General features: G+C 34.6%; 1 protein-coding gene across 1 annotated transcript in view; it reads right to left on the bottom strand.

The window, feature by feature from the left end:
* The window catches only part of LOC135202524 (exportin-T-like), a 79,850-nt gene that overhangs the window by 6,130 nt on the left and 59,532 nt on the right, over window positions 1–14,188 (bottom strand). Inside the window, exons 2-15 of the mRNA XM_064231979.1 lie at window positions 12,921–13,037; window positions 12,418–12,534; window positions 11,729–11,848; window positions 8,891–9,052; window positions 8,593–8,709; window positions 8,161–8,261; window positions 7,217–7,385; window positions 6,935–7,014; window positions 5,999–6,140; window positions 5,629–5,835; window positions 4,906–5,088; window positions 4,304–4,504; window positions 3,306–3,438; window positions 67–251 (exon numbers count right to left, since the gene is read on the bottom strand). Coding sequence (XP_064088049.1) covers window positions 67–251; window positions 3,306–3,438; window positions 4,304–4,504; window positions 4,906–5,088; window positions 5,629–5,835; window positions 5,999–6,140; window positions 6,935–7,014; window positions 7,217–7,385; window positions 8,161–8,261; window positions 8,593–8,709; window positions 8,891–9,052; window positions 11,729–11,848; window positions 12,418–12,534; window positions 12,921–12,980 — 1,977 coding nt within the window. The 5' untranslated portion in view covers window positions 12,981–13,037. The remainder of the gene's footprint in view (window positions 1–66; window positions 252–3,305; window positions 3,439–4,303; window positions 4,505–4,905; window positions 5,089–5,628; window positions 5,836–5,998; window positions 6,141–6,934; window positions 7,015–7,216; window positions 7,386–8,160; window positions 8,262–8,592; window positions 8,710–8,890; window positions 9,053–11,728; window positions 11,849–12,417; window positions 12,535–12,920; window positions 13,038–14,188) is intronic.

Genomic DNA, 14,188 nt, shown 5'->3' with positions numbered 1-14,188 from the left:
GCCCTTCTCTCCTTCACAATAAAGTTTGGTCTTTCTCATAAAATTGCCAAATATAAATCAACCAACCTGTCTAACTGGATCTTGCTCTTGTTGCAGTTTTTCCATAAGAAGTGTAACTTTTGTAAAAACTGGGGACAGTAAATTTCTCATTAATATTTCCTTGTTTGGTCCATCAGAAGTTCCGAAGACTATCAGCATTGCAGCAGCTTCAAACAAATATAATTGGTCATCATTTGACAAGAGTGGCACAACTGCAAAGACAAAGAAAGGAGAACTGTAAAAAAAATTATTTCACTTTTACTCATCACACTGTGTACTGAAAGAAATAGGAAAATCATCAAATGTCATTATGAATAAATACAATGTCTGTAAAGGTAATTTTGAAAATGATCTAATTCACTGACAAGGTCACTATCAGTACTTCCAAGTAGTTTGAAAAAGCCTCTTAAAACAAGCTTAAAGCATTTTTGCTTATTTTTTTCATGAAGGCTACACAGTTTTCTTCATTTTAAAGCTGATAAAAGTATCTCTCATTTTCAACTTAACATTAAAATTATAATTTCATCACACATTCTTATAAAACACAGTCTATTTTTTTTATGAAGAACTGAAAGTCAACAAATGATCCATTTGTCAACCTTAGATACATCAAGATACAGCATATCTTAAGAGTGAACACGGTACAATATATGACAAAATTCACCTACATGAATATTATTTCTAACACCAGCAGGTAGTCCTCTAGCGTTTTATTCACTGGTAAGAAAAACGATGCCACAGAGTAGTTACTCCAGGGACTTAATTTTTCAACTTAAATATGGCTGAGTAGATCCTGTCAATACACACTTGGAATGTTCAAATGCATATGTTTTATATACTTCATAATTAAGCCTGAAAATCATTATATATCATACATATATAAGGGTACCTTTCTATAAGTAATTGTTTTTTTATGATATGCAGAAGAAATTGACTTTCCAGGATGTACAGAAGAAAGTGTCTTTCTTCTGTGTGCAGATTATGACCTTCCATGTGGAATGTCTGTATGAGCAAAGATTATATCTTAAACTGAAAATTAGCTCATATTTTATGCTTATCTCATTTGACGATAATAACTTCTAGTCAATTATTCCAATATTAAGGAACTACAGTGTTCCCCCTGTATTCGCGTTCTCCGGATTCGCGGACTCACACATTCGCGGATTTTTCTTTGGAACCTATCAAGAAATTATTCGCGGACGGACTCGCCCATTCGCGGAATTTTCCGACGAAAATATTCACTAATTAGTGTATTTTTATGTTTATTTTCATGACTAAATACATTTTTATGATACAAAAAAGATTTACTAATTTTCAAATATTAATTTTGATTAATACTGTATTAGTAAGTTTAATAAGTTTAAATGATATCACATAATAAAAATAATAATTCTCTCTCTCTCTCTCTCTACTACAAAGATGTGTTTTTTTGTATGATAAATAAATGATTTATTATTTTCAAATATTAATATTAATTTATACAGCAATAATATCAATTCATTAAAGAAAATACCATAGTGAATTAGTAAGATTTTAGCTTATAAATTTTAAAAATTATGGAAGAATGAAGGAAATCCCAGTCAGATTCTTACTCTAACTCCAGGTACTAAAATTCAGATATAGGTATAAAGTTAAGTGACCGGAGGGGGAAGGAGCTGATTTGTTGCCGCCATCATGTGCTCATGAAATTTCCACCCCCCTCTCTCTCTCTCTTTTACTGAGATGAGAGATTTTTATGGTACATGTATGCGTAATATTTTCATTAATATTTTCAAATAATAATAATTATAATAAAAATAATAATAATAATAATAACTGTAATTACAAAAATCATATGTGAAAGTATTTTACAAATACTACGATAATCTCTCTCTCTCTCTCTCTCTCTTAAAGCGATGTATGGTTCTTGGATGATGATTTACTAATTTTCAAATATCAATATTAATGTAAACAGCAATAATATAAATTCATTAAAGAAAATACTAAAGTGAATTAGCAAGATTTTAGTTTATAAATAAAAAGAATTATGTAAGAATAAAAGAAAATGCATTTAAACCCGTGTCTTGTTACGTAGCCAGCTTGGTTGGCTGGGTTCCAACTGTCAAATCCAGTGTTGCCATCTACGGATCATTGAAATTCTCTCTCTTTCTCTTTTGCTGATATAAGATAATTTATATGGTACATGTGTATGTTTATTAATATTTTTGCATAATAATAATAATAATAATATAACTAATCTCAAAATTCACATGTGATAGTATTTTAAAGAAGTACAATAATCTATCCATTTCACTCTTTTAAATAAGGACAACCCTCTCTCTCTCTCTCTCTCTCTCTCTCTCTCTCTCTCTCTCTCTCTCTCTCTCTCTCACACGAGATACTAGCATGCGCTAGTGGTAACTCTCGCCCTCTGTTTGGGCTGGAAGTGTATGTATAAGTATATCTTTAAGGACATTACTACATTTTATGGTAAAATAATAATATTCAGTACTAGTTTACAAATAATATTACGTTTAATGAGATTAAACAGTAACAATAACATTCTCTCTCTCTCTCCCATATGTTTATTTGTTTTGTAGTGTAAATAAATGATTTACCTTATAACTAATTTTCAAATATTAATAAGATTAATTAAAAATAGCAATTCCCAGTCTTTTTATCCACTTGGAGGAACATGGGCGGGGGGAGTAAATGAGTTTGATATACGAATTGGTGGAGGGGAGGAAGCGGAGTCTAGGAGTTATTCTCTCTCTCTCTCTCTCTCTCTCTCTCTCTCTCTCTCTCTCTCTCTCTCTCTCTCTCTCTCTCTCTCCATTATTTTTCTCTCTGTCTCAGAAATAATTCATAATTTCACTCTTGAGGGTCAAATATATGATGTTGCCATTCATTGGTCTCTCTCTCTCTCTCTCTCTCTTTTATTTGCTGTAGGTATAAATTTTTCATGGTAAAATGTTTAAGATGACTTTAAAATAATATTAATATATAACCTCAAAGATTAATGCAGTAATAGGTTAGTAATTTTAGGTATATTTGAAGTAGGATGTTATTAAAGGTATACATTTGGCATCTGAACTTTCAAGAGAGGCAGTTATAAGCATTTTTAGTGGTGGTTTTAATTATTCGCGGGGGTGTCTGGTACACATCCCCCGCGAGTATGGGGGGAACACTGTACAACAACAGAGCAATAAAAGGTAAACATCTAAAAGAGCATTATATTAAATGAAGATGTAACAAATACTATAATGAACATGAATTCTGGCACTTACTTTGACCATTATCTGGCGGAGCTAGAGCAAGGAGTTCTGTAAGCTGGCTAAGAATATCTTCGGTATACTTGATAATGTGATTTTTAAGGCAGCGAACGATGCGAGAAAACAGGTAACTTGTTCTACTTCGAACCTGAAAAGTATAGAAAGACTGTTGACATTTTTGGAGTAACAATCATGTTAATTATAAAAATCATTTTGTAGCCTATTGAGTTTTATAAGCTTATTAAGAACTCTTTCATTATTATTATATTATTATTCAGAAGGACCAATGACTGGAAATTCAAGCTTTCATAGGATATGGTGCTCATTTGAAAGAAATCACAGAAGATAATAGGAAATACAGAAAGAGTAAATGTTATTAGAAAACTAGGATAAATTATTAATAAAGAGAAGACAAAAGCATTAATACATTACAAAATGTACAAGGGGAATTGTTTTAGTAAAATGTATATTATTTTCTCTGCTTCCAAGGAGCTTCACATAAAAAAAAAAAACCTCATGTAACCAAATTCATAGTAAGAGTAACAAGGTTGGATCCAACCTCCAGCTTACTCGGGACACATGCAAGATTTTCCCCTCATGCATAGCTGTAAACATTATATTCCTAACTTTCAATGTAAATTAAAAGTGCTAAAATCTACAGTCAAATGGAGCCTTGTTTCACCAACGAAAATTAAGATAAATAAACTATATTTTATTAAAAATAATTTTTCTGTACTGTTTAACATGTAAATTATTCATTTTTTACATTTTCCTTCTAATAAATAAATCATAAATATCCTATCCTAAAATTCCTGTAACTTTAACTTAATCCAAAACACCTTTTCAGACCTTTTTAGGTTCTTCCATAGACCTTTCCTACCTTCCCCCCCAACAAGAACAATGTAGTTCGTACGGTTACTCCCCCAGTAAGTGAAAATAACAAAACAGTGCAACCAAGGTATTACACAATAGGTAAATGATAATTCCAGAGGAACTTTTGCAGTAACACTTACTCTTGGGGTTTTGTTTCTCATGCCACGTGAGTCGAGAAAGGCTGTTAAAATACTTGGAATGTATTCTGGTTCACAAGTGAAGAACTTTTCGTATCTTGCCACGCACTCAAAGAACTGAAGAGACACTGCCGGATGGCTATGACTTGACACGCCAGAGGTGACAAGCAAGCGCATCATTTCTTGCATTGCAGAAGTTTTCAACTGTGTAAAACAAAGTATCAAAAGCTTAAAATTGATCAAAACCACTAATTTAAAATATACTCACTCTGCTCTAACATAGGCACACTTAATGCTCAAGACAGCACAGATTGCTGCTTGAAAGTACTATACGTTTACCAGTTCCTTTGGATGCATAACTTTTCTCAACATCTTTATATTACTTATTTCTCTTTTGTTAATATTTATTATTATTAATTTTTTTACATATTACTCTATCACTTAACTTTTTAAAAATTTCTCTTCAAATAAACCAATAATATACATCTGTCTTAAGAACAAAAGACCATCAACAATGAGTTTCTTGTGAAATACTGTAACATTTATTAAATACATGAACCAGATCACTTCTAACATGCGTAACCAACCTTCTAAATAAACCATACCTTGCATATACTCCCTTGCTGCTCACTAATATCGTTAAGAGTATTTGGTAATGAAAAGTGGTTCCCATGAGAGGCAGGCAGAGCTTCCCCTAGACTATAAAACAAGGAGACGGCAGCTTCAACATCTTCATAAGATGAGGCTTGCCACCTGCTTAGAGTTGTTATTACATAGTCCTTGCTCACCTGTCAACAGAATTAACTTTTTTAATATAGACTGATAACAGCTACAGTATTTCAAACGCTAATATTTACAATAAAAGTTTTGTAAGGTTTCAATTTTCTCAACAATTCTAGCAAAGGAATTCAATAATTTAAGACAAATGTAATTTAATAGCCTAATCTGGCCTAGTACTTCATCAACTAATGACTGTCTTTCATTTCATTGCCTTTAGTTGATTTTGGGTGCTGCAATCTAGACAAGCCAACACCTAAAATAAAACAAAGTTGAATTAAACCTATAAACATCTGAAAACAAAAAATTACTAACAACTGCACAAATGTATTTTCAGAAAAATTGTTTTAAGTCATAAACAAGTGAGGGGTTACCAAGAAACATTTCAAGAAATAAGAAGATAACAGAAATGATATGGATACTTACAGCACTTACAAGCACTACCAAGGAAGTTTGTTATGTGTATTAACATTTCAATTAGTTTTACTTAAAAATCACATGCTAAACCATAATGAAAACAGTAAGTAGGCAAGCATAAATAAAATCCTTACTTTCAAGACAAGCTCTGGTACCAATGCTGCCAGGTTGTCAAAGACAACCTTCAACTTCTTTCGATATTCGTCAAACATTGCTTCTTCTTCTCCAGCTTGTTCAAAATTGTAAGACTCGTCGTATTTCGTTTTTGTGATGACAACAAACAACATGTTTTCTAATAAACCTTGCTCAACATTTGATATACTTCCAGTCTGTTTAATAAGCTGAAAAAGAGAGGCATATGAACAAACTTATGTTAACATTATTACTCTGAAAACAATCAATACCTGACACTATTTCAATTCATCACTCAAACATGATTCAAATTTTTAAGACAGATTTTTCAATTAAACCAAAATTATCCAAGAGCCACGAGAAGATTCATACCTGAATGTAGTCCCGTGCAAAATCGAAAACAGCCGCTGATATGTCATCATAATCACTTGCTAAGAAGGTGAGAAGTAGCGTAACTTTATTTTCAATAGCAGCTCGCACCATCTCTCTTTTTTCGTTGTCAGCTTTATCTAACCTGCAATCAAATTAAAGTCAATTAGATTCAGTGGTCCATTACAAATTTCAAAAATTAATTTTGTTTAACAGACTCACCACTATCATACATATTCCCAAACCCTATCTTAACAGTATTAACAGGTCATGAAACACATCACATTGTAAAGATTGCAGAGAAGGTAACAAGGATTTATGGAGGGTGGAACTAACTGCACAAGAACAGGTAGGACTTGAAAAGTCACACAAGATGTGGCAATGACAAAAAAGGAAGATTTTCAAAATGTGAGCCTATGGTATGCTATGATTCCTAGCTGCAGTGCAGAGGACGAAACTGGAGAGAAATGAGGCATCAAGTTGCTAGAAAATAAAGTGAAACCTCATACCACAGGAGATAAGGCCCACAAAATAAATGAAAAAGGAATAGGTCTTTACTGGTTATATCCTTGGTGGAAAGAATCTTTTGAATAAATTCCTTATGCACTTATAACTTAATCAAGTCAAGATTAACACCACTAGTATGCTTAAATGGTATATTAATATTTTTGGTTAACATATCCCATTAACAGCTCCTAAATACATACATGATACATTAACTCTGACAACTTTTGTTAAAAAAGTACGTACTATATGGTATTGTAATTATTCTGAGCAAATCTTGCTCTGTAAAGTACCAGTTACTTTCCAAATGTTTACATTACACTGACTTTTCTTAGAAATCCCAATAGTGTTTAACATAACAAGTTCTTTTTTAAAAGCACCAAATGACAAGCAAAGAGGATATTTCCCCATTGGGAAAGACATTTAAGTACTTACTTTTGCCATGATAAAATGAGCTGTACACCAATGCCATTGATCAGTCTTGCAAGTTTGACAAGGAAATCTGAATCATCATCCTGAAATAAATCACAGAAACTTTTAACAATAAAGATTTTCTCAAGGAAATGTGGTTTATGAATATATACAAGAAAAATATGACAATTCATTTTTAGCTACTTCTATGGAAGTACAGAACGCAACAGACAGGCACTTAGGGCAGAAGTGTCAGGAAGATCAAAACCAACCATATTTAGCACACCTACTACAGTAAAAACTTACATCAACTGGCTTCAACACTCCAGCCTGATCCAAAACAGTCACAAAGGATTCTATTAGCTGAGTTTTAGTCAAGGGGTCCATGCCTTTAGTGATAATTTCATGGATACAGTCTGCAGCAGCTTCTCTGAGTAGTGGTTCCTTTAGATGGTCTACGAGCTTACAAACAAATCTGACAAACAAGTAGGAATAAATAAATAAAAACTGATACGTATTTACTTTATTTTACCATAAACAAGGTTAAAATGAGAGTTCGATAGGTGAGACCCAGTGATAATCTCCACTTCACTACTTTAAATGTGATTATTATCATTATCAATCATCTTTACACTCATTATAAACATTAGTGTTAGCTTTTCCCTTTATGTGGTCAAATGTGGAATGAGTTCTATCTTGGAGTAGGTCTTGGTTTATTCCCTTTACTGTGCAGGCAGTCCCCAGATTATGACAGTTTTGGCTTACGATGTTCCGAGGTTACGACACTTTTCAATTATAATTATCATAAATCATTTCCTGGTTCATGACACATGTTCCAGGGTTATGCTGCTTACAAAGCTGATTTGATGGAAGAAATAGGACTCCAAAAAAGCAAAATAATCAATATTTGACATTTTTTAAATGAAAAATGAAATAGTTTTCAATACACCCAAAACATTAAAAGTAAGGTTTTCTTAGTATTTCTGACAATTTTCTACGACATTCTGGCTTACGACACATCTCAAGAATGGAACCCCCATGGTAAACTGGGGACTGCCTATACTTTACTATGACTCCTGGGCCTTCCTACAGGTTGTCATCCTGCTACTTCCATAGCTAAAGGTTTCCTACCCAACTGTTCCTGACCCCTCTCGATAACTCTCTGAGCACTTGGATATTTCCCACTATAAGCAAAAAAAAATTATGAAGTCTGTTTGTTGTAAATACATTAAAAATTGCAAAGTACTTACCTGTCATTGGCAATGAGGGAGATGTCGATCCACGCTATGTAGGCACCAATGACTTCATGGCACTGACACACTAACTCTGGGTTTGATTTCTCATACTTCACCTAAAAAAGAGGTTAGATGACTTTCAATTACCCTCAGGAGTAATTGAAAAAATCTATGCACTAACTTCCTCCAAGGATGGATTGGATAAAAAAGAAAAAGTTTTTACATTGCACAGTTCTAACTATTCTGAGAAATTTTATGAAAAGGAAAGAGAACTTTTATCAAAGTTTGATTTTATACCTCAAAGACACAACTCACTGACAAAAGGACACAACACAGGGTTAAATCTTGCAATCAAGTTACTCAAATATTACACCAAAACCTAAACTAGCATATTTCAAATGTACTTAAAATGTCTTCTCCTTAAAAGATGAATACAAAAAATCTTACCAGAATATTGTACCAAGAATTAGTTAAGTCCAATACACACTGTTCTCTCATAGCATCCTTGATAAGAGTGTTCCGGTCAGTTTCAACCTGTGTATGGATCACCTCTCGATCAACAACCTGGAAACAATATGTTTGATATTAACAAATCACTAAAAACAAAAGCAGACTACCTGCTCCCTGAAAATTTAGAAATGCAATGCATTACCTTACTTTCTTCAAATTCAGATCTACTTTTACTTATGACTAAATATGGTCTGTAGTAAACTGATCTAATAAACATTTTGCAAAAATGCTATACCTCTGTGTCTACAGCTAACAGGATTCTGAGATACAAATTGACAGCAGGAGGACCCATTTGCAGCACTGAGAGGAGATCAGTCATGAAGGTAGGCCATCGTGACGGGTAATCAATAACAAAAACCAGAGCCATAATCTGAGCAGTCTTATTGAGTATGAATACCTGAAAATAAAAATAACCTAGTCAGTTCAAAATGGTCAAAATTCTTGGCAAAAGAAATTCAATACTGTACCTTAATGTAAACTATGCATTAGAAACCTATCACTGCATACAGTAATACACACATGGGCAACATTAGTAATGGTTGTGCATATGACTCACAAAGGAAGCTGTGTGGTTTAATTTCATCCTGCCCAACCTATTTAATAATTCTGCAATTTATGTCCCCAATTCATTTGGTGGTAAGAGCTTCACTTTGACTAAATACATATAACACATGAATGACACCATCTTGGAATGCTGATTTTATATTCAATAAGCAAATTAGCAAAGAGGTAAAAAGCCAGCATGAAACAATGATCCAAAACATAAGATAACTTTTTGAAAACATCACATGATAAGGTTTTGATTTGGCACCAATTTTCTGCTAATACTCTTAAGAACCCAAACACTTATGATTTACATATATGCTTAAAAGAAAAAAATTCCTATGATAAAATCAATTTTTTAGGTAGTTACCCCCTATCATTAACTTTATCTGCAACAACTTGGCACAGGTTTGACAAGTGTTAAAACTTTAAATAATCGTTAATGAACGCTCCAGGACTTGCACCATAATCTACATAACTCACATGATACTGAAAAAGAAATTAGTGGACTTTCCTCTTGTTATTAGGAAAGAGTTTGTAGATGACTTATACGTAAGTCTCTGGAGCTCAGAAGCTAGATAAAAGTTCTTTGCGATTAGACAAAGCATTTTGATATTTCCGTAAAGCTTCCCGGTCCCAGCTTGATGGAGCAGTTCTGTCTCTGAACCACTGATATGTGGTAGGACTGGGAACCAATGCCTCCTCCACCACCCAAGTGCAATTAGAAACATAGTGAAGTTCTCTGTAGTCCTAAACCCTAGAGTGCGCCCTTCAACAGCAGAAACATAGAGAAGGCATACATGAATAAGTTTGTCCAATCTTAAATCATAATGTCCACTGTCCAGACTTGAGGGCCTGAAATTAGGGAGACACAGACGAAGACAGTGATTCAGTTTGGCTGCAAGGAGATCAATGAGGGTTTGACCACTCTCCAAATCGCTTTGCAAGCTACAGGGTAAAGAACAATAGCAGGAGAGCACCTTTCCTGGATTACATGTCCACCAAAAATACAGTCAACTAGAAAACAACTGAAGCATATGGATAATATTCCTTTTCACTGTCCACAGGCTCAAATCCTGGTGATGGCTACCAAGGTTTCCAAACTCAAACCTCGGGCCTTCAACTATACATGAGCTAGAGAAGGCATGCCTGAGGAGATGCATTACTTGAACCCCTTCTGGCTGGTCAATAGCTTTTTGCAGTTCATGAGAAGATTCACTTCTACTGGCAACACATCCTAGAAGCAACTGGTTCCCGATAACCCATACCGCCATCACTGTCCAAGGCAACTGAATACAGTGAGAGGTCTGGTTCAAGGACTCCAGGAACTTCCGTGCAAGAAGCAACACTATGGACAACAACCTTTGGCAGATGAATCTGGATCCTTGCTGCCAAAAGGACACTTCCTCCCTCTTGAGCCCTGAAGGAAGACTGGGGGAAAGAGGTAGAATAGCCCAAAGTGCATTTATAGTAAGCAGATGAGGAGGAGACTTCCCTTAGTGGCCTGGGAAAGGTGGAGAAAAGTACTATTCGGTCTTGTGTGTCTCCTTCCCTGTCCCTGAAGCTATGGAAACAGATAGCTTGTTGTCTACTACTTCGCAAAGGATGAGCTGTGACATGAGCCAGTTTACCAATTGCATCCAAAAAAGCCTTGTTAAGGAAACAAAAAACCTTAGGGCTTTATCACAGGATCCCTGGCCCAAGGAGGAAGGCCACCAAACTCCTTCAAACACAATAATTGTCCAGCACAAAGAACTAAAGGGTATAGGTAAGATGGCATTATCCACGTTTAATGCATAGTCTCAGTCTCCTGAATCGAGAAATGCAGCTTAGCAGACATAACTGCAACTCTTTTGGCTGGAAAACAATGGAACATATCAACTGAATCTGAAGGGGGGGGGGGGGGGGGGGAGGAGAGAGAAATCCCCTGCTCGATACACCATAGCTTCCTAGCAGACAGCAAGGGAGACAAGAGAGGCCTTTCTGAAAGGAGACTCTCTTTGGCCAACCATTTGCCATTGAGCCAAGTCTCCCAAGTACAGAAACTGGTAGCTGAAAAGGACTGCAGACATCGTTCAAGAGCAAGGCCTATAAGAATCCTCTTCCTTAAGAACAGAAGTAGTCCCAGAACCAAATGGTCTCTCAAGACCAAGAGCTAATGTTCTCATATTCCATGTGGCAGAAACTTGAAAGTCAAAAGTGGACTCACTGATGCCTTGTGCAGACTAGCTGAAGCCCAATGTGGACTCACTGATGCAAATAAACCTACAGACAGAAGGTAAGTTTCAACTAAAAATCAATGTTTATTCAATATAATTATCATTCAAACATCCCATAATCCAAAAGAGACTATCCTTCACTACAAGAAAAAGTGGTATGGAAGAAACTACTTGGACACTTATGCTTAATTTTGGGCAGAATTGGGACTTGGTGATTGTTTTCATAAGTTTGCCTTACAATTGTGCCTAAATAAAAGGGATTATAAACAGTTATGGATAGTACGTATAAGGTGCTTTGCTAACATACGTACTTTCTCAGGTTCATTACACATAAAGAGGGTTGACATCCAGTGAGAGAGATGTTGTCGAAAGATTTGCTGTTCTTCAACTGATGAGGTTATATATCCCGTGCGAGCAAAATGTTCCATCACCTGTAAATAAATCTTGATAAAACATGTTTACAAGAGTATGTAAGCAACGTCAAGAAACACTAAAAACTCCAAAAATAATACGTATGTTACGTTTTTAATAGCCAAGGATACAGTAAACAGCCTAGGCTAATAGCACATCCATACTTGGAAACTACACAAATTGAACAAATGATAATAATAATCTCAAACATAATAAAAGACAATATGACTTATCTAAAATAGAATAAAATCACGATTATTAATGTATTAAAATATTACCCAATTAACATGGATGAAGAATTTGACTCAAATATTACGATTGGTATTCCAAATGGGGCATTTTTTCAAGAAAGAGTAGTTAAATGATGAATGACTAAGCATCTAATAGCTCCCCACAAACTATTCAGGATAGCTCACTTTATAATCACTGAGTTGAATATCTACTTGCTTTATTATTATCTGGTTAGGTTAATATACAGTAGAGTTTCATGGAATAATAGGGTTCTTGCACTGCTTGGAAACACCCATAAACAATAAATTCTCTATAAACTAAACAGTTATCCTGCTAACTTCTTCAACGTAGCACAGACCTGAAGGCAAACAAACTTGACTTTCTCATCCAAGAGAGTTCCGCCCGTATTAAGTGTTGCTCCACACATCTGCCATCCGTCTTTACTTTCACGAAGTTTCTGTAGGTATTCGAGAGCCTGAAATGATAACAACACATTATAAAAGATGAAGAATCTTGCCGAAGTTTTATTTCATCATAATACCAACAACCTTACATATCCCACCATGTGTGGTCTCTAATGTCCCCAGAACTTTTCTTTCCTTTTTTCAGGAGATAAAAGTATGACTGGTCATTACAAACAAATCAACCACTTTGAGCCAATTCAACTGTTTTCTCTGGAATTGTTTTCGTTTTTTTTTCTCTTTTCATTTCTTTATTTGATGTTTAAATCTTTTTCACTATTTCTTTTAATTAGAAAGATTAATGAGTGACAGACATTGTAGAAATATGAATTCTTTACACCTTAGCAGGTTTTACTCACAATATAAAATACATAAATGCATTGTAAATTGTCTTACATACCCTTGTATGTTGTTCATGGCTCTCTGGAGCCCACAGGCCTTGAAGCATATGGGCATCCATCTTGTCAGGAAGAGGTAGGAACAAACTCCTGTGATTACTTCATTTAGGCAGCTGATTCTGAAAGTATAGAAGATTAGAACATACTTAGTGTAGTACTGTCATTAGATCAAACATTTTCAAGTGTAGCTATGAAAATTACCCTCTGGTGGGGGTGTAAAGAGACTACCATTGTTGTCCTGCATATTGTAAAATTCAAACTAGAGAGAAGAGGAGAAGAGAGAGGAGATAGAGAGAGAGAGAGAGAGAGAGGGAGAGAGAGAGAGAGAGAGAGAGAGAGAGAGAGAGAGAGAGAGAAAATTTTTTTCTAAATGTGAAAACTTCCTCATTAGCACCAGCAACTGGGCACTAACAGTCACGATAAGGGAATAAATTTTATGAAAAGTACCTTGCCATTTGAAAAGAAAACAGCAGGGAGAACAAAGTTTCACAAAGAAAGTTTATATTTTTGTTAAGGAAAAGTGTGAACGGGTTAGTTCTTTGGAGCAAAACCATTACATCTATATGCTATGGCAGACATACTTAGAACAATTTTTTGTCAGTGAGGGTGTTTTGGGAGGCAGGATGGACAGACAACCAGTCTGGATTCTTCTGAGTTTATGTGCCAAAATGAAATACTAACCATCCTATAAATGCTATTATGTACAAAGTGCAGACAAAACAGGAGGCAGATTACCAGGTAAGTATTACTGGCCACAAGCAGCTAGAAATATGAAGGAAATGAATTTGGGCACTGGATGTTTTTCCTTTTCACTAAATTCCATTTTTCCTTTTTCTTATAATACTTCAGTTAGTTAACATCATTTTTTCTTTGAATATGTAATGGAACTGAAAATAAATGAGCTTAATGACCATAGGCTAAGCTTAATTCCTTTGAATAGACTATGCTAAATTTTCCCATACACCATACATGCAAAATCATCCCATCCAAATAATCGAGCAGGGATTAAGGTCTTTACCAATGAAAACTTTGTTAGATAAAATAGAATGAAAACTTGATTTAAATTTTTAAGATTCACAAAAATATTTCACAATAAACAAAGCATTATTGACTGTGTATTGATCATTCACTTTAAAAATAGTATTTATATGGGATGTAACCACTGGAAATTACGACTGAAAAATTTTCATGAGTTTTCCACTTGATTTTAGGTAATTTTTCTATTTACACATTGTCAGGAATGACTTACACTTGAAACAAGTGAATGCTT

This window comes from Macrobrachium nipponense, chromosome 30, assembly GCF_015104395.2.
Source record: "Macrobrachium nipponense isolate FS-2020 chromosome 30, ASM1510439v2, whole genome shotgun sequence".
In the NCBI taxonomy this organism is placed as follows: domain Eukaryota; kingdom Metazoa; phylum Arthropoda; class Malacostraca; order Decapoda; family Palaemonidae; genus Macrobrachium; species Macrobrachium nipponense.
This window is presented reverse-complemented; position numbering and strand designations above follow the sequence as displayed.